We start from the raw sequence: 24,153 nt of genomic DNA, 5'->3' as shown, positions 1-24,153 counted from the left end.
TATGCTTGCCAAGAATGTGACAATTAAGTACATGAAATCCATTTCCTACTTTGACATTTTACTCTTTAAGCCTTACTGGCTTGCATATTGTTAGCTTTCAAAAGCTATCATTGCAGAAAACTAGCAAGAGAGGAACTGAAATGAATAGATTGTAATTTGTAAGAGAAGCAAGCCTCCTCCTGGATTTGTAATCTCTTTAATTAGAAATGTGTATCTGCCCTGTTTTACCCTAGTATGGGATCTTGTAGTTTTCCTCCACATCACTTACCACAGATTTGAATCTTTTATTTACTTATGCCATTATTAGATTAGCAACTGTCTTTCCCATTAGAAGGTAAACCCTCTAAGAACTGGACATGATTGTCTCTTACTATGTCTTGAGCTCAGTGCTGGGTCTACATTAACACTTGATGAATAAGAGGTGACTGAATGGATGATTGAATGAATGGATGATAATGAAAACAAGTGGGAGACTCCACAGTAAGTAACCCAGACACCAATGTCTAGCAAGAATGCTAGTGCTTCTCTAGGTTGTGGGTGTCGTATGATCCTATTCCTGGAGCTGGAGATTTGGTTTTGGAATACGTAGGCCTCCCAACTATTAGCTTCGGTCACCTTGTGTTCATTATGTGGTCATTCAGAACATCAAAGTCCAAAGGCTCTGTCCTTGGCTCTGCCCAGACTCCTTACCTATAACCAAAACCTCAACCTTAGTCTGTTTTGAAGAGAAAAGATTTTACTTGGCTTGTGTGTGAGATGTGGATTGAAATCAGGCCCATTTGGGGGCAAGAAATAGGAAAAGGTTATTATTTGCAGGTGTGGAGAATGTCTAAGAAGCAACACTTGATTAAGGTCTAGAAAGTTAGACTCAAAAAAAGTCTTTATTTCTTATCCTGAAGTAGATGAAAAATCAGTGTGTAGAAAAACTATTATTACAGTTGACAGTGGGGAATACTCTCAAAGTATGGAATATAGTTTAAAGTACCAGGGGTTATTTTATTTACTGCTCTGTTCCATTTTATTCAGTTTATCTTAATAACCAACTCTAGAAACTGCCAATATTATCACTGCAAATAATTTACTGAATAAAGAGTGAGTAAATTGATTAGATAATAAATGAGCAACCCATAATGTCAGCTTTTCCAGCTTTTAGGGACTTAATTCCATTAAAACTTGAAAAAAAATATGTAAGTTACCCATCTTTAAAATTTTCTTAAATCATATACTTTTTATATAGAATGTCTATTTTATCATCAATCATTATTTGCAAATCCTTCTTTTTAATTTTTGGGGATCATATTCAAAATAACATTTCATAAAGAGTTACATATTTTTTTCTTGTAATTATAAGCAAATTGGGAGAATAAAAACTCCATTTGTGGGTAAAAAAATAGAGGCAATTCACTTACAATATTGTTCTTTTCTAGTCCACTAATAAACTGTTACCTCCAGATCTTTCTCAAGGCCTTAGGTTCATGTTTGACATTGAGCCTATTTTGACTTTCTATTTACCTAAAGTTCTCTACATCAAGCCCACATTCTTAAATATTAGTTTATCTCTGTCTGCCTATTATTACTAACTATTTGATATATAACATCTGTTTTCTACATTTTACTGTTAAGTACCCCTTTGGTCCAAAACTGAATTGGAATGATTTCTTCCAATATTTTCTTCCATAATATTATTTCTCCTGACTCTTGAATGATCATTTGGCTGAGGTTAACATTTTAGATTGATCATTATCTTCCATCACACTTTGAATATTATTCCATTGTCTTTCGGCTTTCATTGTAACTAAAAATTCTGTCATAATTCTTATTCATTGTCTTCTAGCTGCAGGTAGGCAGATAGTCTTATTTTTTTCTTCCTTTCTGAATGCTTTACTAATTTTACATTTTATGTTTTAACTACAGTGTATCTAGGGGGTGAATCTGTTGTTGATTCTAACCCAGAACACAGAGTAACCTCTCATTATGAGGGCTTAAATCTTTTATTAGCCCTTATGTCTTTAAACTCTGACTCTCTCTTATTCTCTATTTTCTTCTTCTGGAAATCCTAAATAGATGTATGTTTTATCCCTATTTGCTGAACTTTTCTTTCATATTTTCCCTGTCAAGCATAAGCCTAAGGCCGTAATTGTCATCCCTTGAAGATGTTAAAACTCCAAGGGGAATGGGTGTCAACAGAGGCCACATGGGAGAACTGAACTTCACCCCCATGTGGCAGGAATGAGGCAGCATCTGCCTTCATCCACAATACAGCATCTAGCTGTTTGCACAGATATTACTGAAAGAGAAGGCCACTGAATCCCTTAACTTAAACTATTTATGCAGCCCCTTTGTGACTCTGGTCCTGGTAAGAAATAACGGAAGTGTGAATTTTGTTTTACTGTTACCTGGACAAGGCTGGGTGCAGGTTTCTTCAAGGACTACTTTTTTATTACCATCTATAATGGGTTCAACGTCAGTACAGAATTCTTCATCCACCACTTTGCTGAGATCATCAGCTGACCCATCACTCACTACACAAGAAATGTTCCTTGTTCTGGTCCCTTCACCACACTGGGCATCCTGGAAAGGAGGGAGGAAGACATAACTAATTAGGGAAGAAAAAATAATTCATTAGTGTGCTCATCATTTACAATCATCTGTGCACCACTGATTTTGATTTACAAGCAGTAAAAGAAGCATTTGAAACCATAGGGAAAAAGTCCTACAGGACATTAGCTATAAAGCATACATTGAACAATTTATTTGTTTTCTAGCTAAAGACAGGCAAGTCAATTTTCATTACAGTGAATCAGTCTCCAAATGATTTAAAAAATACAGGACAGGGAGTGCTTATTAAAGTTAATTAAACCGTTATGAAATGGCAAGGCACCTAAAAACCCTTAAGAGGAAACATGCCATTTGTAAGCTCTGAAAAGTATTGCTGATAAAGAATATAGAATGCAAATAAATAATACCCATTTCCATACGACCTTCTGAGATCTGGTACCTGCACATGGCATGGAGACCATGGGCCATACTGCCACTGGTAACAGGGCTTCACTGGGCAGGGCTTGGACTGATGTGTGAGGGCAGGGCATGGTCTTCCGTCACCCTGAGAGGGCTGAGTCACTGTTCGTTTTCGGATCATTTTTCCTTTAGGAGACACAAAGTGATGCAACTTTACCAATATGCATTGGTTGTATGAGCATATATCTCACTGGGTGAGGGCATCACAGACATTTCTCCTTGGGGAGATCTGAGGAACAAGGAAGGCTCAGATGTCTTGGAAAGACAGACAACCTGATTCAATGTTTCTGAAGATTGTTTGATATGACTTACAGCAAAAGGTATATTTTATTTCCCATTCCTTGGCCTTTAGCCTAATGCTGATGAAGGTGCACACAAACCTGTGAGGCCACATGTTTGAGAACATTCTGACCAAGGAGACCAGTCAGAAAGCTGGCAGTTCACAGGGCATTCCACTACGCAGGAGGTGTTCATCTGCCAGTTCTTCTCCAGGCCAAGCTGCAAAGGACAAAGGCAGATCTGTTTGTACTGGCATGGAGGCTCATATGACTGTGGCATACTGTTGATGGAGGGAGGGGGGAGGAAGGACAAGATGGGTGGGGATGAGAGGGAAGGAGAGGAGAGGAAGAATAAACAAGACACATAGAAAAATAAGAAGACGTCTGGAGGACAAGCACCCAAACTGTTCAAAATAAAATGATTCAACCCAGGAGAGTGGGAGCAAAGGGTACAGGATAAATGGAGGCATCCTTTTACTTGATATATATTGGTGAACTTTTTAAATAAGCAATGAGAACAAAACTAGATTTAATCTGGTTTAATTTCTCTAAATGAGGAGCAAATAGGTGTAAGCATGATTATTTTCCACTAGTTAAAAACCAAGACTATCACCAATATGTAGATCTATAATTGTATCCTTGGGACATGATTATTTTTACATGAGCATGTTAAACTGAAAAGCAAAAGGAAAAGGTTTTGAAGAGAAATTACCATGCGAAAACTAATGATATAATGTGTTGAAGTAATATAACTATCAGTTTTTAAGTAAGCTCTCTCTCTCTCAAAAGGAAGTGTCACTGAGAATTGTTTTAGATTATTCATAGATATATAATTTATACTTTTTAAAAACATTTTCTTTTCTAAAACTGATCTCAGCAGCTAACTGTGGCATAATTCACTTGCCTTTGTGTTAGACTCTTATAAGATACTAATGTTGTGCCATTTTGTTGGCCAAGTTCCATTACTTATCATTTAAGTAGTCTACTTTTAAAATATAACATGAGATTTAAAACTCATCTACTGTATATACAAACATTTAGAAAGCCCAAGGTGCAGTGTAGCACTGACATAGAAAAAGTAGCCCACCTTGTTAAAAATACAATTTTTTAAATTGGTAAACCTTGGGAATTTCAAGATCCTGTTCATGTCTGCATGAAAGAGAAGTTTGCAATCTAATTTACAAAGCAAAAGATGGCAAAAGATTTTTTTTCTGAAATATTATGTTGTGGTTTAAATACAGCTCTTGGCTCTAAGCTATCCACTGTCAGAGGATCAGGTCAATGATTTTTGTATTATGCTTTGCAGGGACTCCCATTATATTCTTTACCAGTAATAACTGACAAGACTTTTGGTATGAAAATTTTTGCCATTTCACTTAAAGTTTCATAAAGTTACTTACAATCATAGGAAGTTGGAGATAAGGACTTAAGGAGATACAGAAAAATAATGTGTTACATTTAAGGTAGATAGAAGTTTCATGGCGGGAAAGTTTGAATCATAGAATTCAACTACTACTGACTTATCTATTTCACTAGAGAATTCCAAAGGATGTCTGTTCACAATATTCTGGGTATCCAGTGGTAAGACATTTTAAGCCTAGATTTCTGTTTTCCTTAAATTGATTATATCTCTTTTTTCTCCCATCTACGCACCTATCTAAATATAAGTGTCTAAGTAAATGAAACCTGTTCAGGGATCAAAGAATAGAAAAGGAAAAGTCAATTACTAGGTAGCAGGTAAGTAAATGTCTCAAAAACATCAAAGACAAAAATACTACATAAATGCTGGATGTGTTTAACCCTAATTTTCCTCCTTGTTGGGTAGGAATGCTATCTTTCTTCTCAGCTGTTAGAGAAACAGCAAGAGTCAGCTGCTGCTGTTGCACTGAATGCGAGGTTTGCACGTGTATTAGCAGGTAGGCAATCAATCCTTTGTTAAAGAAGACAGCCAGCTTTTCTCAGGGCTGTTATTTAATCCTGCTTCATCCATAGGGATGGATAAAATGGGACATGAGCTGTTCAATCCATTTCCTGTAGAGAGTGGCACGGTCCTCCGTGCAGAAAGTGTTTGCTAGAATGTTATGATTTGAATCTCTGTCATCGCAGTACTCAAACATTATATTTGGACATGAGTGAATTTACCTAGGTTACTGGATAGTTAAAATTAGTTATTTCTCAGGTTTTTACTCACATTTCATTTAAGAAATAAAGAACCCTACTTACACTTTTGCTTGTGTCATATGAGATATTTTAAAATTGTCATATGATTTGGGGTGAGCTTTCAGAAAATTCTCAGTTATTCATCATGTATTTCATTCTGACCCAGGAGGGCATTTCTGTGTGCATTTGCCAAAAAAGAGACATTTTTAGATCACAGAAAGCTTTCTAGCCAGTATTTTACTATAATAATGTTTAATAATGATAATGTTATTTGTATAATGGTTACATTACTTCAGTGTTACTAGTTTCAAAACCAAACTGATTCAGGTATGAAATTGCTAATTATATCTAAAGTATGAATACACTAAGTTATGTTATAAGATGATCATGAGAGGAATTTATTAAGTAAATCACTTATTGTCAGTACATTTGGGAGTTCTGTTCCCGGAGACAGAGATGTAAGAAAGTTAAGGGAGGTCCACATAATAAGGATATCAAAATGGATTAAAAAATTTCCATCTTGAGTCTCTCCCTTAGGAGTGGGAACAATTTACCATGAGCTTATGATAACCTCTAGGATATAGCTAGAAGTTATGGCCACCTTGTCTACTGAACCCTAGTAAGTTTTCCAGCTCCTCCCTGTGTGTTGCAGATCTATGGAGTCTCCTGCTTATCTCCGTTCACATTTAACACCGTTTATGTGTTGTAGGAGGACTGATGTAGGAGGAGTCCAAACCTGTCAGGAATGTGAGTACCCTTTTGGTATGGAAATAAGACAAAATAATTACAACATGAAGTGTAGCTTCATGAACACTAAGAAAGGCCAACAACTGTTTTTTTTCATGGTCCCATAAGGTCATATCTAGAAATGATGACATTCTTTTTATAAATTGGAGAATTAACAGTTACAGTTCTCTGCACCTAAAAGATACTAAAGGCCGACTCCATTCTTTTGTTTGAATTTCAAACTCTCTCTTTTCTAGACCTGGTACTTAGACTCTCACAGCTGGTATTAGATCCTAGTATCAAAATCTGCTACCAAACCACATGTGATCAATGTTTAGTAACAGAATAAATGATGGCTCTTGGCAGGTGTCCCAGGCAACACAAAATTCATGTGAAATTACAAAAGGTGGTGAGTAGTCTGATTTATTGCCTTTATTCACCTTGATGACTTATTATTCTCCAAGCATTTCTTCCAGAACAGGCTAATTAGCATACCTTCAGGTTTCATGCTGAACAAAATACAGGAAATTATGTGCAGAAAGCAGTAGCGTTGGACAGTGTATCTTTTCAAGAGGGTGCTTAACAGCCTTTGAACAGTGCAGAAAAACATCTGCTGGCAGTGGGTTGCATGGAGCACAGGTCACTTGGCTCGGCATGAACTGAAATTATTAGGAAGGGATTTACTCACAAAGATATTACACAGCATCCCCTCACCTCTTCACAGTATTTCAGGTCAGCTGACTTGCCATCACTTCGAACACAATCCAACATCCTTGTTTTAATACCATTTCCACAAATTGCCTTCTCACTCAGCTGACATGTACTCCAGTCTGAAAGGAAGGGAGCCCATTAGAACAGAAGGCTATGTATGAAACAGATTTCAGATGAAACTCTGATAACCATATTTAATTCACAACTGCTTCCTAAGCTGTACAATCCATCATTCCATATGCAGAGCATATGGGGCCCAGCTCTGAACATAACAGGAGTCAAACGGAATTGCTGGAGTTGCACAGAGTTACAGGGATTATTCTTGAAGGCAGATGTCTATTTGACAATCTTGATAGCTAGCCATTTGGTGATATTGTAAAAATGGGTTTGGTCTGCAGATCAAATGTCACTTAAAAACTTTTTTCCTAATTGAAGTAGAAATTTAAAAATTCAACATTATGTGTATTTTAGAAAAATAATCATGATTATAGTGGATGGTACTATATGTAGTTATATTCAAATAGTACACTGTATTTTACTTACTGTCCCTACTTAGAATGTTTTAAAATGTACACTTGTTTATTTCAAAATCACTTTGGCCACATTTATTTAACTCTCTTATTTTACATCTTTTGAAAAATTATTCTTTCATCTTTCTTTTCAGGGTAGCATGGCATGTCTTAGAGAACTGTGATTTCTTTGCATCACCAAAGGAAACTGAAGAAAAAAAAAGAAAGAAATAAAAAGCTAATCTGACAGCTGTGTGTCATGCAGTTTCTGGGGTGGTGTTCAGTAATTTCAAAATTACTTGGGAAAAACTCCAAAATAAGCATCAGTGCTGCACCAGTCATAAAAACTCTCAAACTCTCTTCTTTCCAAGAGTATGTGCCTTGATGGTTTAAGATTGGGGTTTGGGAAGGAAAATGGAATTTACAATAAGCCTTTTTTCCAGAAAAAATATACGTGTATATTTTTTCATCTGTACCTTTGATAACATGGAAATATTTATATTTTCCTCATATGCTTTTTGTCAAGCTTAAGATTGCTGATGTTTTTACATCAGACCAATCATGCTTTTAGGAACTGCCCGCATATGAAGAATTGCTGTCCAAGTGCATCATAGTGATTAAACAGCTCTGAAGAAGAAAGGCATCTTTCAATAAACCTGATACCCATGGGAAAGATGTATCTTTTATTTGCACCTTTGCAAAGTGGAAGGATGTCTTAAATTGGGTCACTCAGACTATTCACAAATCTACCTTAAGGGCTAAGGTTTGTGTGACATTTTTATTCCCTGTATCTTGATGTTTACTTAAAAATAAAACAGATAAATATGTCTTTCTTTCAACCAAGAATTATTTCTAGGAGTATAAGCAGCATGTCCACAGGGCACACAGATGGAGATGAAAAATATTTACACTACTGAGCTGACAGACACAGGATGTGGCCTTTAGCTCGGCGATGAGATGACTATCCATGTACCTGTTACGTTATAATCATAATGGAAGCAGTTTTTGTTCAGGTTACAGGGTTCCTTCTCAGCAGGGTCAGGGCAGGCTCTTCCTTCCTCAGCGGGTTGTCTGATGGGATCAGCTGACCTTTGCCGGAAACCGCTTTGATTGCAAGGCTGACAAAGAATAATACAACTCTTCAGAAAGGTGAGTGCTCCACCACACGACAGCTAACGTGTTGGGGGAGCACTGGAGTTCGAATGCTTGGGCCACTGGCTAACTTGAACAATCTCATTTTGCCTGTTTCTTCATCTATAAAATCAAGGTGTTACATGAGTTTCTTGACGTCCCACTAGCTATAAGGTGCTTATGAGTCTATGTGTCTAATACTAATAGATATATCACATCATACAAACACAAACACATACAAATGGTCATATTAATACTGTAGGTCACTAATACAGAAATTATCTATCTATCCATCCATTCATCCATTCATCCATTTATCAGTCTCTTGAACCTGAAAAACTGTTTTAAGGGTGACTTTAAATAAGTAGCTATTAGTGGCCTTTATTTTCCTAATGCACACATACACATCCACACAACTACAATTTAGCACTTAAAAGGATTGGTTTGTCATTCTCCTGCTGGCTCAGTCTTGTTTTGAAAGTATTGGGTTTCTAAGAACAGCAACAGTAACTTCAAATTTAATGCTATGGAATTAAAACAGAAAATCGTTTGCATACTTTTATGAAGAAGTTGATTCTTTATGGGAATTTAACTCGTATCCCAGTCAACTGGCAGTCCTGCTTTGCTTCTGCTGTATCAGTTGGCTGCTAATCAGCACTTTTAATAATGTTAATACTTAGATAGAAAATTAATTTCTCCTTGGAAACATGCATCATAAATTCTTTGTAACTGTCCTATACCATATTTCAGCAAATTAATTCCACATTAGGTGGAATTTCCCCCCATCCTTTAGCATCTAAATGTGCCCAGGGGTGAGCCAAATTTCCTACATCATCAGCCAGCTCTGTTTTAAATGGCTTTCTTCCCAGGGTCCTGTGGAAGAGCCCCTACAGACTGCTGAAATCTAGAAGCTTTATGTCATTTCAAACTCTCAGTTGGCTTCTGAGGCCCAGAGAGACATAGCGTCAGTGTGTGGAGAGATTCATTGATGTACAGCTTTCTTCTTTCTTATCAAGATCTTTTGAGTTTTAGTATCAATACTCCTGCTGCTGTACCCCACTGGGGGAAAGATTATTCCTACAATTTAAATAAAATGGAATGGGCAAAAAGTGCGGGCTGACAATAACCTGAACCATTAAAATACCTTTACTAGAGTTGCACTCAGTTTCTCTTTACCTGGAGGGAATCATTATTACCACTGCAGTTTTTAACATGCTGTGTATTTGTAAGCCAATCTGAAGGCATTTTGGGCTAGGAAGACGGTGGTGGAGCATAAAGCTCACAAGAGGTCAAGCTATTCTGCAAGAGTCAAAACACTGCTGACTTCAAATGGCCCTGTCATAGAATAAAGTAGCCAAGAAAACACACTCTTGCTTTGGTAGCTAATTTAGTACGATAACTTTCTTAATAATATCTTTCAAGCTTAATGGTAAGGAATTAAGCAATGTCACTATTAATAAATAGTTAATCATCTCACCAAAGTGCATCGGGTCCACGGACCCCACTCGGATGTCACACAATCCTCGGGACATGGTAATTTGCACTCTCTAGAGCCCAGAGGCATCTCTTCTGGGTCACAGAGGTAATCATCTACGTGGTCAGAAGGACCATCTGCTGTGTTCTGCATGCACCTGGAAGGAAAACAACTCTCAGGTAGGAACCAGAACAATTAGAACAACGGCTTAACCATAGGATAGATGTTCTTCTTCAGACATCATCATAGGGGTGGGGAGTGAGAGGTTTGTATTTAATGAATAAAATTCTCCAAACATAAGACATAAAAGGAACTGTTCCTCCCATAAATCCTTGTAGAGCTTCAGTATGATTTAAAAATCTATGCTTGCTTGGAGTATCTTTTACAATTATAGTCACTGCATGTATGTAAACTCTGTGTGTCTTCCTCTGAAAGGAAAAGGTCATTTACACTCATATATGTTGCAGACACTAATTAGGAGTGTTCCAAAGAGATTCACAGAGGGGTTGCAATTTTGGAATATAATATATCTTTTTTTTCTTCTGAAGAAAATGGTGGATTCCATTGACAAGTAGATTTATATACAATACAGGATGAGGCACTAAAATCGTCAAGGGAGAGGTTCCATTAAGTGTTTTCAAAAGTAATTGATGGCATTTATCAAATTGTTTGTCATTTAAAAAGCAATTTTACCCTCCCATCTGCTGATAACCTTAAAAGAAAGCCAGAAGTGAAAAGATAGTTATAATAGTAATAGCACAAATTCTCTAAATGTGATTTTTCAGATCTTCCTATACCTTGACCTTTTTTTATTGTTATTTTCTTTTTTAACAGAACAAATTCAAACATTTTATTACATTTCATTCTATTGTAAGCAGTAACGAAGGGCTCTTTACTCATCTCTTGGGGAACTAATTAATGTGGTTAGTACCAGACTTCATGTTTATTGTATTTAATAATTTCTCCAGGCACCTAGAAAAACTATCCCTCACTTATACCTTGGAGAAAGTGAACAAAATTAATGGGTTTTGGAAAAGAACTGCATTGCAGGAGCTGAAAAGACAGGCTTGAGTTCTTAAGTATCTCAAGCCCATTGTGATGTTTTAAACTGTCAGTTGAATTACATTACCAATTATGCCTGGAACCTAAACTTCTCTCAAAGATTTACAAGCAATAGGGACATTGTATCTTCACAAATCTACTCTGCAGAAAAACCTTTCTATATAGTGCTGCTGAATTTAAGAGAAATGTACTTTTCCTGTGGGATGCATTCAAAGACTGGGAAACTGTGCTGTTGAGTCATGTCTTAACTGGCTTTGTAGGCAGAAAAAGTGTCCCTTCAAATACCCAACTCTGTGTTTTTTTGTATATGGATAGATATCTAAAAGAGCAATCATAAAAGCATGCAAATTTAGATATTGGATTTCATGTTGAAGGAAAGATTAAATTATGCATTTTTTAGGGAGAATTTGTTTCTCAGGAAAAAGTTCTACCTTCAATAGCATTTTAAAAATTGCTTTGTTGACTGATGGTGGGCACTGACACAAGGTGCAAGGATTAACTTGCAAAATTACCTATTGATCCAGTGTTATGGACAGATGTTTAATATTCTGTTAAGTAATTCTGTACATAAAACTTCATTGTCAAAGGCATTGCTTCTCTGATTTTTTATTATATAGAAAATTTATTCATTTTAGAAAAAATCAGAAGAAACAATAAAATTCACATAATCCTATTGGAGATCAGCAATGTTAACAGACTATTTTGTTAAGCCTATTGTTTCATATTATGTAATAGGAGCAAACTTTCCTACTATTTGAGAAAACAATCAACAATATAATACGAACAACTTCTGTCATTAGTTATTTTTCTAAGATATAATTTTTAATGACCACATTTGAATTCCGTCCATCATTTGAATGTGCCAGAATTACTAAAAAACCTTTATTGTTGACATTCATTTTATTTATGTTTTAATTGTTTTATTTGATGTTAATTATTTTTAACTACTCTAGAATATAGAATAAATATTTGGATCAAGTTTTGAGTCCAAAGGAAGGCACTTTAAGTTCACTTGCTTTCTAAATTCTTGGCCTTTCTCCTTTCCACAGGAGAAGGAATTACGTTTTGAGAAAATTGAACTGTATTAGAAATACATAGTGTACAATCAAGTTGGAGGCAAAGGGCGGGGCCAGAAGCCCACCACTGGTATGAAAATAAGAGGGTGCACTGCCGCACAGAACTTAAAAACAACAATAAAAGTAACCAGATCTGCTGTTTTTTATATCTATTTTTTATTTCACCATGTGCTGGCAATTCTAAAAAAAAAGTCAATGAAAAAATATCCCTTCCCACTGGGGCAAACTGCTTCTAACACCATCTTTGATATGTCATACTATCCTTAAAGAGAAAGAATGACATTGGATAAACTGAAAACTGCTCTTTTATAGACTCATCTATCCTAAAATGTCACCCAATGCTGGTGCGTAAGCAGGACATTCTGACCTTAACTAGCAGAGGATAAGGTTAAGGAGGTGTACTACTCAATCAGTAGCAAATGGGAACATTATTACATGATCAGAGATCAAAATCAATACTCACCTTCTCTCTTCTCTATTTGCATTAAAGATGTTTAATTAGCTGATCTAAAAAGTTACTTTGGTGAGGATGTGTTTGCAAATGTTGAGAATATCTGTTCACAAAGAAAAGCAGCAGTCTGTGCACAGATAGTCAAATAGAAAGCTGATAGAACAGTAATTCTTTATTATAAGGGCTTATAACAAAAATCCCAGTCTGATCAAATTATTAATGTAAGAAAAATATTTTTAAATTCGAAGGAGAAATTTTAAGTGTGGAAGGGAATGGTAGAAAACAGTCTTTGTCTTTTTCTTCCCTGTTTCCTATCAATTCATTACCTCTCCCAAAATACATTATAAACATCTGCTCAGGTCACTGACTATTTTTCTAACATACAATTTTTAATTATATCCACCTTTATTAAGTTTCTCAGAAAAAATAATTTAAGAGTTCAAATTGGCTTTGGAAAATAGAAATAGGTTCTTTTTATTGGAAGTGAAGTTATTCACGATGTGCCAAGGATTTGTGATACAAATGTTAATTTGTTCTCCTTTTCTATTGAGAAATATTAATCTTCAATTCATGAAAAGTTAGGTCACATGTGAGAATGGGTTTCTCCACAGCATGAGTTGTCAAATTCCAGATGTTTTTATGTTTGTCTTTACTGTGTGTCCCTCAGCTGGGTCAGGAGAAGTGGTATAAAGACTGACAAGAGACTTTGGTCTGAATGCCAACTGTCACTCTACTGGATGTGTGTTCTTGATAAGCTACTTGGCATTTCTGAATCTACTCTATGAAGTGGAGATAATAAAACCTCATACACTTGTTCCACAGAACTGCTAAGGGTCACACGCAGATGCTGGAGGGAAAATTTAATGAGTATCAACCTTGTATTAGGTGTTGGGGAATTTTTATAAATATAACAGGGTCTCAGTTTGGGGAAAATTATACGGAGATTAATAAAGGTGACAGATGAGTAAATGAGCCTTTTCAAAACAATGAGGGGCATATGGAGCATATAAAGCCACACTGCCCAACAGAAATTACTGTGATGTTGGATATATTCTACATTTGTGCTGTTTGATAGAATAGCTCTAGCCACTTATGGGCTAAGTATTTGAAATGTGTCTAGTGTGATTAAGGAAACATATTTTTAATTTTATTTAATTGTAGGTACTTTACATTTAAAATGAAATAGCTACGCATGGCTAGTGGTTACCCTACTGGACAGGGCAGCCCCAGAAGAACAAATGAGTGGTACTAGGTTTTCAGGAATGCTTCTCAGAGGAGATGAGAGTATTCAGAAGTTAGCCAGTTTCATAGAAAGGAGTACAAGTTTATGACAAATTACCATTAAAAAATAGGCAAATATATCTGGCATTCAAGAAAACAGGTATTGGGTTTGGAAAATCTGCAATGGTTCAACTTGCATTCAACATGCCGCTCTTTCCTTTCAAGAGCACCTTGAAACAAAGCTCCCTAAATCAGAAGGCCAACTATGAGAAACTACTGCTTGAAAATCCCCTTAGGTTTTTCCATGAACACAGATTCCTTAAAAATGAAACTAAAGACAACTTTATTCAGGCAGCTGGGGAGGAGACACAGCGCATAATGGCACAAGTGGAATGGGAAGGTAGTTGCACATTTTGCTTTTCTGTATAGTTAGGCTTGGCCTTACCTCACTTTTCGCGTCTGCACACCCTCTCCACAGTTGTCCCGCATGTTCACAAAGGTCACCTTGCAAATGCTCCACGGCTCTGTGACCCATATGTACTGGCTGCAGTCACTGTGGCAGGGGACCACCTCATACACCTGAAACACACACAGCTCTCAGCGATCTCACCTCAGGGAACCTGATGAGAGCGAGTTGGACACTGCGCATCATAAACCCTTATATTCTTGTTTAGCTACTTTCACTGCTCTCCTTTCTTGTTGATTATTCTGGAATGGGAATATAGAAAATCCCTTGAGAGTTCTAGCAATGACAGGCTGGCTGTAGTGTTCTGCCTGCTCTTCTCTTACCTTGCAGTTGTAGGGCTGACTTGAAGGACCACATTGGGCATACAGCCTACCCTCCCATACTGACCCTCACCACAGTTTTGTCTTTTCCTCAGCCTCCTGTCCAGTGAGTCTTCAATACATAGCTCAGGGTTCTTGTATGTTAGGCATTCTACAGAGATTTGTTGAATAGATGAATGAATGAAACATATAAAGGTAACTTTCAAATCTATATAATTTGGCCTGTTTTCCAAATAAATATGTGTGACAATGAGAATTTATCTTTTTTGTGTTCCATATATGAAACTGAATTAAAAGATAAATAATATGAAACAAAGCCATCTTAAAACTAAGCCTCAATCATTTAGGGCTTGGATGTAAGGTCTGAAATTGGTCTCATATTACACAGCTATAGTCCAAAGCAGGGAGGGCCCCATGAAACAAAACAGACTGTCTGCGCTCTGCTGTTACAGAGGCTTTCAGCCCCACATTTAGGGTGCTTTGTTTGGCTTCAGGATTTTGAAAACAATGAACCAATTATGCTCTTTTCTCAATGAAAAGAATTACTAAATAAAGGAAATAAATGGACCATAATTCACTGCAACAGAGCTAACTCAACCAGTAAAGAAAAAAGTCTTCTAAAATAATTTCAAAAGCTGTAATTCGACTCTATTTCCTATTTTTAACATACACACACATAACTGAATGTTTTATATAACTATTTAATTCCAGAAAATACAGATTTAGGTAACCCTGTGGAGCCATTCTTTTGTGTAAATTTTAGTGGACTGAACACCTAAGTAAAGTGAATGAAGTTGACCTATTGCAAAAGGAATAAAACACAGATACTGTTGGATTAAGAATCCAACAGTGGACTGAAAATTATTTTTGTCCAGTTAGAATTATTGTCAAAATGGTTACTTTCACATTAGGTGCTGTGTTAAAATGACACTAAATACTACCAGACAAAACATTACCCTATGACTTAAAGGGAAAGAAAAAATTGATGAGAAAATGTCATTCTTCCTAATCCTTTGATAGCTTTCGTTTTACTCCTCTACCCAGAAATAAATGCAAACCAGTTCAGAGCAACCTCCTCTCACCTACTTTCAGGCCACCTGTGCCTTTACCTACCCCCTGAGAAGCATGAGGTCATGGACAAGAGGGGTCACTGCCTTTTCAAGGCTGGTAAAGTGAAGCTTGTTCTCCCAAACCCTGCACCTCAGGGTCCTGACATAAAAGTGAGAAAACACAGATAACATCTTAGGGGGCGGAAAAAAGAAAAGGGAAGAGTTGCAAAAAAAAATTTATGGAAAATATATTTCCTCCCTGTAAAAGATAGAAGACAATAGCAGTAAAAGAGATACATTTTCTTAAGTTAGAAGTAAAATACAAAACTGGCAGCACCCTACTATGAACCGCAATGTGTAAAAGCTCTTACCTGTGCCTGGAATAGTGTTCAACAGGAATAAAGCAAAGGGAGAGAAACAGAGATAAGTAAAAATGTCAGTAGATTGAATGAGAAGAGCTCATGTTCTAAGTTTCAAATATTATTATCTATAAATAAAAGCCAATTTTTTTGGTAAATTATTAGAACATTTTTATTAGGCCTTGGGAGAAAAACCAACTTCTGAATATTTAAAATTAAGATACATAATTGAAAACAGCAGTCAAGGAAAGGAATAGATGGGCTGGGTGAAGAAATCTTAGAAAACTGAGTAGACATCGAAGTACATACTATAGGGAATTGACATATGCAAATATCTTGTGATCCAACCTGTGATCAGACTATATCTGTCTACAGGTTGATTGGTTGATCAATCTATTGATCTTAATCAATCAGTCCATCCATATTTCTTAGGAAATAAGGATGTGCTTCCTCAATTAGAAAATGGAAACTTGGAGTCCATTTTCAAATCAATGGACCACTGATTATTTTACTGAGAATGTATAACTGTAGTAAAAAAATCTATATAATTTCCGATTTTCAACATTAACACAAACCTTTGCATATTCTTTACTTTTCTAATATTTTACTAATATATAAATACCTAGAATTTTCTATTTTTTAATGAAGAAAATTTATATTTAAAGTCAAATATTCAGGAATCTACTATTTTTTGTTCTAGCTTTGATTTTCCTGTTGTTAATATTTCAACTTATCACAAGCCAATAATAAGTACCTAAAAATGTCCCTTTCCAACTTTGCATTAGATTATATCAGAGTTGAAAAGTGACAGAGAAACAGTGTAGGTTAAAGAATTTCAAAGCAAATACACAAGGCCTTGAACCTCTGTGAAGTCACGAGTGGAGAAAATGCTGAGACAAACAGCTTTTTTTTAAATTTAAGCTCTGACTGTACACATACACGTACATATGTATTTAGGGTAAGAGTATGTGAAGAATTCTCTTTAATAAAACCATGGATCACATTTATTAAAATTAAAATTTAACACTAGAAATTCAATACTTCAAAACATATAGAAATATTCTTTTGTACTATAAGCCTTACATTGCAGTTATTCTGTTTCATTAGGATCAGGGAACTGAATTTTCTTTGCAAATATTCACTGTAACAGGGGAACTCAATTACCAGTAGATGGCAGCAGTGCCGTATATTATTCACCTATAGTTGAATATTCAAGAGTAAATTCAGCAACTTCACTCAGGGAAAAACCAAGATTTCAGAGCACTTCCTATGGAATTTAATGCTCCACTTTCTTTGTCCCTAATTCCTTTATTCAAATACTCTTTTTATTTTCCCTACAGTGTACCTTTATTGTTATTAACACATTTAAATTAATTTGGGAAGGAAAATACATGTACTGGTAAGCAGTTTGCACATTAAAATTATACAGTCAATGTATGTTTCAAACATATTAACATATTTAAGGTTGGCTCATATATATGACTTGGTTCATTTGATTATGACTTAAATATATATAGCCAAAGAAATCATTTAACCTAGCACCTTATATTTCCCCTTCTTTGAAAATCAAGTCTGAGGAGGAAAAGTGAAGGACATTAAGTAAATAATATCTCATGTTTTTTAGTGCTGTCAGTTTCAGAGCATCTTCACATCTACTCATTTGATTCTCTTGAAAATCTTTTAAATGTGTTGGGCAGGTATTGATATTCAACTGGGCAGTTATGAAAATAAATGCAGAGAGAGAACTGCATTTATAAATATATATCTTAACATCCACACATACTACATAAAATTTATTCTTTGTTAATTCACATGTAGGTTATCTGATGCATCTTGTATTACATTTAATTTAGTCACAGTTCCCTCTATTAGCTTTTTTACTTTATTTCTCCAATAGAATATGAATAATAATTATTAATAGCAGCTAACAAAGTATGCATACAAAGTCAAATAAAGTTCCAAAAAAACATTGAAAAGGCCAATGAGTACATTGATAGCATCCTTACAGGGACTTTGAGGCCATCTTCATATTTCTTTTTTTAACAATTTTATATCAAACAAATTTATGTACGATATGTTTCCTAATTTTAGACTCAAACCCATTTCCTTTCTTTGATTTTAATTTACAAGGTTGATAACTAAGGTGTCTTTCCTGAGAGTCTATGGAACTCTAAGAATGAGACAATCTTGCTTTCAACACACAAGTTAGATACAATTTTTTGACATTATTTTAAAGGTAGGTGTCATTTTTATTTCCATTTAGTTTTATTCTTATGCATAAACATGCAAGGAACTAAATCTCCTGAGAAGAGAGAAATAAAATAACTTCTTTGGGATTTTAATAACATGTATTTTACTCAAGCACTCTTAAGATAAAACGGGTCAAGTTTCTTATTCAGGGGCTATTATTTACTCTTCTCCATTTTGGAGAAAAAAATAGATCACAGTGAATCTAAACAATATGTTAATATTCTCAGTATTAGAATCAGTGGTAGAAAATACCTGGTTAACATGGTCCAGTTTGGGGCAAGGCCTTCCTCCATTATATGGTTTTTCACGCAGCCATTTTGACCGAACCTTCACGCCACTCCCACAGGACTTACTGCAGCGTGACCAGTTGGACCACTCGCTGAGCTTGCAGTCTGACGGACAGGGGATGATGCAGGCCTCTTCAATGTAACCTGGTGGATGAAAATGAGACAAGAGCCATCTCCTCCACGTGTCACTTGCCCACTGCCACCCACCATTGTAGCTCATTTAGAAGGTCCACGTTTGACTTGACAGCAACATGCAAATGCAGAGATATCTCTGTCCTTAGGGACTCAAATTCTGCAGGAAAGTGACATATACATAGAGAGATTGTTAAAATAACAGCCAAGCGGCTGCCATGTGATCTGTTTAGGATACATACTCACCATATTCCAACACTTCTCACTTTCTGACAGCTCGTGTTTAATTGACAATAACCTGTCTGGGGCCATATCATTCTCATGCTGCCAGAATGATGCATTAAAAATATTATAACAATTTTCTATGACATCCTATCTGTTAATGTCACACAAGCTCAAGTTTCTGGGATGATACAACTTTCTTCCTCAAGAAGAAAGCCAGATCCTCTCAATCAATAGCCAAAGGAACCATTTAAACCTAGCACCTATGTTTCCCCTTTTTTGAAAATCAAGTCTGAAGAGGAAAAATGAAGGATATTAAGTAAATATTAGTGCTGTCAGTTTCAGAGCATCTTCACATCTACTCATTTGATACTCTTGAAAATCTTTTAAATGTATTGTGCAGGTATTGATATTCAACTGGACAGTTGTGAAAATAAATGCAGAGAGATAACTGACAAGTACAAGATCACACAGTAAGGAAAAGGGAAAGGTTTTCTGAGGTCTAGTCCAGTATCCATTCCATCAAATCACATAGCCAATTAACTTAACAGCCTAAAGATTTGATTTGAGAAATAGGAGCCTTTTCCTTGAACAGTCCCTCACTACCAGCTGGGCATTTCACAATATTAATATATTACTATTGTTTTCAAGGCATACATGCAGAAAAAACAAAATTTCCTTTGGTCAAGAGTCAAATGCATGATTGTTCTCTGTTAATACTCTGATGTGTAGAGTGGTTGTCTTGACGCCTTACCATTTTACATCAACATTAAGGATTTAATTTTGAACATGATTATAATATAAGGAATTTATACTAGAGAACTCTAGATATATTTTTAAAGATTTTCATTGAGATAAAAGTCATTTGTTTTAGTTTTTAATATATTCACTGAGTTGTGCAATCATTGCAGTATCTGATTTCAGAAGATTTTCATCATCACAAAAAGAAACCCTATACCTGTTAAGAAATCACTTCCCATTTTCTCCTCCCCATCCCCTGGCAATGAGTGAATTACTCTCTGTCTCTAAGAATTTCACAAAATGAAATCACACATTATATGGTCTTTTGTGAGTTGTTTCTTCCACTTAGTATAATGTCTTTGGAGTTCATCTATCTTGTAGCATGTGTTAGTGCTTCATTCCCTTTTAATGACTGAGTAGTATTCCATGGTATAGCTATACCATCTTTGTTTACCCATTCATCAGTTGATGGATATTTTAGATGCTTCCACATTTTCTGTATTATGAGTAATGCTGCTGTAAACAATGAACATCTGTGTGGACATGTTTTCACTTCTTTTGGGTATATATCTAGGAATTGCTAGTCATGTATTAATTCTACATTTACCTTTTTGAGTAAGTGTCAAACTGTTTTCTAAAGTGACTGCACTATTTTACAATACCACTAACAAGATATGTGTTCAATTTTCTACTTTTGTCAAAAATTTTATGTCTTTTTTATTTTAGTTTGTTGTGGAGATAAGGTTTTAAATGTTAATCAAGTCCAGTTTATCTGTTTTTTAGTTTGATTGCTTGTGCTTTGATGTCATACCTAGAAAACCATTTCCTAAGCCACTGTCATGAGGATTTGTGCCTTTATTTTTTTCTAAGAGTTTTGTAGTTTCAGCTCTTTTATGATTAGGTACATGGTTCATTTTGAGTTAATTTTTGTATATATTAAAATGTAGAGGGCCCAACTTCATTCTTTTGTATGTGGTTATAAAGTTATCCCAGGCCCATTTGTTGAAAAGGCTATTCTTCCTACATTAAATTGTTTTGATACCCTTGTTAAGAGTCAATTGACCATAAATGTAAAGGTATTTCTGGATTCTAAATGTCATTTCATTGACCTCTATGCTAATACCACCACACTGTCCTGATTATTTTAACTGTGTAGTAAGTTTTGAAATCAGGAACTGTGAGTCCTCCTACCTTATTTTTCTTTTCCAAGATAGTTTTGGCTCTTTTGGGAACCTTGCATTTCCATATGCATTTTAGAATCAGTTTGTCAATTTTTGTCTAAAATGGCAGCTAAGGTTTTGATAGGAACTGTGTTAAATAGCTTGATCAATTTCAGAGTATTGCAATCTTAACAATCCAGGTACATAGAATTTCTTTCCATTTATTTAGAAGGTTTAATTTCTTTCTATGATTTATAATTTTTAGTGTGCACATTTTACCCTCCTTTTGTTAAATTTATTCCTAAGTATTTTGTTCTTAGATATATTCTGTAGATATATTTAAAAGAGAAGCAACAAACGCTGACTTATTTTATTATCGTGCAATAAGACTGCCTAAAAACCAATATGACAGATTTAATTTATCAGCTTGTGCCCAATGTGCCCTGGATTGAGATAGTGATAAAAAGCTTGCCAATTTACTACACAGTATTTCCTAGCCTTGCCTTATCATAAATTACCTGGGACACATGTTAAAGGCACAGGTTGCCAGCAATCCCAGACATTATGATACAGTTCACTCGGGATAGGGGCTTTTTGAAAATCAACATTTTCCTGTGTATATTTAGCACCTTTTTTAACTGAAATTTTTCATATCAAAGTAATTGTAGATTCTCATACAATTACAAGAAATAATATATAGAGGTCCCTTGCATACTTTTCCCATTTTCCTACAATGGTAACTGTAGTATTCCAACCAAGATACCAGAATTAATACAATACATTGAGCTTCTTTACCAGTTTTACTTGTACCAATCTGTGTGTGTGTGACTAAAATTAGAGAACAGAGTTGTAAGACACAGGCAGAACCAGTAAAATCTGGATGAGAAGGAGATTTGTGCCATATCTTTCTATGTATTATCTCCTATACTTTTGTTGTCAAAAACACACATTAAGCTTATTGCAGTCTCCATACATAAAAGTGCATCTTCTGTAAACATAAAGTTTGCTGAACACACCCAAGAAACCAACATTCCAGACCCCTTTTTAGTGCTCTTTTCCAATCACTACCCTGTCTCACATGGGCAGTCACTATCCTGATTTCTATGTAGAATGTTTTACTTAAAATTTTTTTTAAATGGAATCATATAGTGTATTACCTCTGTGTGCTAGCCTTCTTTCCCTCTACATTGTTAATTTGAGATTCACTCATATTCTTGTAAGTTGTTGATTGTTAATTCTAACTGATACATAGTGTTCTATTGTGTGAATGTATTATGGCTTATTTATTCATTCCTTGTTGGTGAGTATTTGGGTATTTTTCACTGTGGCACTATTATTAATAGTACTGCTATGAACATTCTAGAATATGTCTTTTGGTGGACATATGTATGCATTTCTGTTGGAAGTATTCCTAGGATTGAATTTGATGCATCAGAAGATACACATGTTATGTCATCTAACATCTAAGTATAAGTGAAGTATAAAAGAAAAATATTTTTTAAAAAGATGGGATCACAAATTTGGTATGAAGAACTGAATGAAATTAAAGAGTTATCAAAAGTGGGAATTAGGCTTAAATAATCTTCAAGAGGGCAGATTTGCCAGTGGGGTTTTGTTAATTGTGAAACACTGAAGACAAAAGATGCCAATGCTAAGTTTTGAATGTACTTAATGATATTAAGACCCTTTTGGGAGTACTGATTATGATCCAGAGGAAAGTCCAATATAGAATTGAAGGAGTTACTTTATAGAAGTGTTTACCAAACTTTCAAGAGAGTAACTATTGTTCAAATAGATAGCAATGCTCTACTTAAATCTTATACTTTGACTTTAATTATAGTTTGAGGTGGAGAACCAAGACCACCTCAGTATTTTCAGTTGAAATATATTTCAAATCTCATTCCTTTTTTCATACAGCACAGCCAGTAAATGAATTTATCTAGAACAGTATGAGATGAATAAATGTAATTCCTGATAGGATCAGTAATAATTTTTGTGTGTGTTTCATAGTAATAGTTTAAGAAATAGAATCTAACTGTCAAAATCTCTAAAGTCATTTCCAAATCAACAGCATTCTGTGACCAAATTGTTTAATGCTTGTAAAAGTATGGTAAATTTTTAAAATATCCCATTTATTTCCCAATATTTTCAATACCTTTAGCAAAAGGACACTAGTATTTGCAGGGTAATAAGTTATTTAAATATTTGTTTTATTTCTGTTTTATTATGTAATGTTTATTACATTTTCCCATTTTGCTAGACTTCAAAATGACAGCAAATGTACACCTCTAACCTTCTGTTATTCTGTAATTATAGTTGAAAGTAGAATCACATGATCCTTCGTGTCATTTCCTCACAGAGTAACAGATAAATATAAATTCTTTCTATTTTACCTGTTGCAGTATTATGGCATTAGTGATTTCAGGCTGATTCACATTATTAAGAAAGCAGATATAAAAGTAGTATATTAAGTACGTAGAAGTAAAGCATATTTATGTAAGAAGATACAAAACTTTTATGCCTTATCTTCTAATAGCGCATTCCAGAAAACATCTCTCAAATAAAACTTAACCTATTAAGTTGTTAAAAGAAACAAATTAGGCACTGAGATAAAGAACAAAACTGCAAGAGTATAATTCTTAGCATTCCACTTTCATTTTCCAATATGTAATAACACTCAATAACTGCTTGTCATGTTTATCTAGCACAATTAAAATCCTTAATGCTACTAGTGAACTGCTAGATAAGCATTCCCCTGTCTTCTCCACTAAGATTATTTTCGAGGGCAATTAACACCAAATAGTCTTCAGGGATGGAAAGAGAAACATTTGATGCATTTAAGGCTAAATAAACTGCTGGCATCTTGCAGCAATTTATGGCTTCTGAGGAATACTGGAATAAAATAAGTGACTTCACAATTAGGGTGTTAAAACTTCCAGAAATTCAACACTGAATTTGACACATGGAAAAATAAAACTTGATTTCTGATCATATTTTTTGTAGCCTATATTTATTCTTAATGCTCTTTCAGGTTGAAATAAATACAAAATACTAGCAGGTTTGAAGTGGCAACTGGAGGACATACTGCCTTTGAGATATACCCAGTCACCTCATTCACTTGAATTATGAATGTGCAGATAGAGTAGCTTTCAACCACCTTCACAATTACTATATTGTGCTTTTGAAAGGTACACTGCTGATTGAATAATTCATTTTGAACGCATGTGGAAAATATTGGTTTGTTCTGATTTACAGCTGTGTGAATGAGCAACTCTGGCACTCTATCTGAAAGGTCTGGATTATTCTCAAAAGCGACCTCAAACATCTCCCCTACTTAAATGTGTATTATA

At 35.1% G+C, this 24,153-nt stretch overlaps 1 protein-coding gene across 4 annotated transcripts in view; it reads right to left on the bottom strand.

Annotated features, from left to right (window-relative positions):
- The window catches only part of THSD7A (thrombospondin type 1 domain containing 7A), a 435,849-nt gene that overhangs the window by 16,944 nt on the left and 394,752 nt on the right, over nucleotides 1-24,153 (bottom strand). For all 4 annotated transcript variants that reach the window (XR_012132273.1, XM_037019842.2, XM_073238769.1 and 1 more), the window contains 8 exons: nucleotides 18,514-18,692; nucleotides 14,263-14,396; nucleotides 10,011-10,164; nucleotides 8,376-8,520; nucleotides 6,897-7,012; nucleotides 3,399-3,516; nucleotides 2,999-3,144; nucleotides 2,397-2,571 (listed from right to left, as the gene is read on the bottom strand). Coding sequence is in view for 3 of the 4 variants with exons in the window: in XM_037019842.2 (XP_036875737.2) it covers nucleotides 2,397-2,571; nucleotides 2,999-3,144; nucleotides 3,399-3,516; nucleotides 6,897-7,012; nucleotides 8,376-8,520; nucleotides 10,011-10,164; nucleotides 14,263-14,396; nucleotides 18,514-18,692 (1,167 nt within the window). In the remaining variant the exon portion in view is untranslated. The remainder of the gene's footprint in view (nucleotides 1-2,396; nucleotides 2,572-2,998; nucleotides 3,145-3,398; nucleotides 3,517-6,896; nucleotides 7,013-8,375; nucleotides 8,521-10,010; nucleotides 10,165-14,262; nucleotides 14,397-18,513; nucleotides 18,693-24,153) is intronic.

Source organism: Manis javanica, chromosome 6 (genome assembly GCF_040802235.1).
Source record: "Manis javanica isolate MJ-LG chromosome 6, MJ_LKY, whole genome shotgun sequence".
Taxonomy (NCBI): domain Eukaryota; kingdom Metazoa; phylum Chordata; class Mammalia; order Pholidota; family Manidae; genus Manis; species Manis javanica.
The sequence above is the reverse complement of the archived record's forward strand: the minus strand, read 5'-3'. Positions and strand labels throughout refer to the sequence as shown.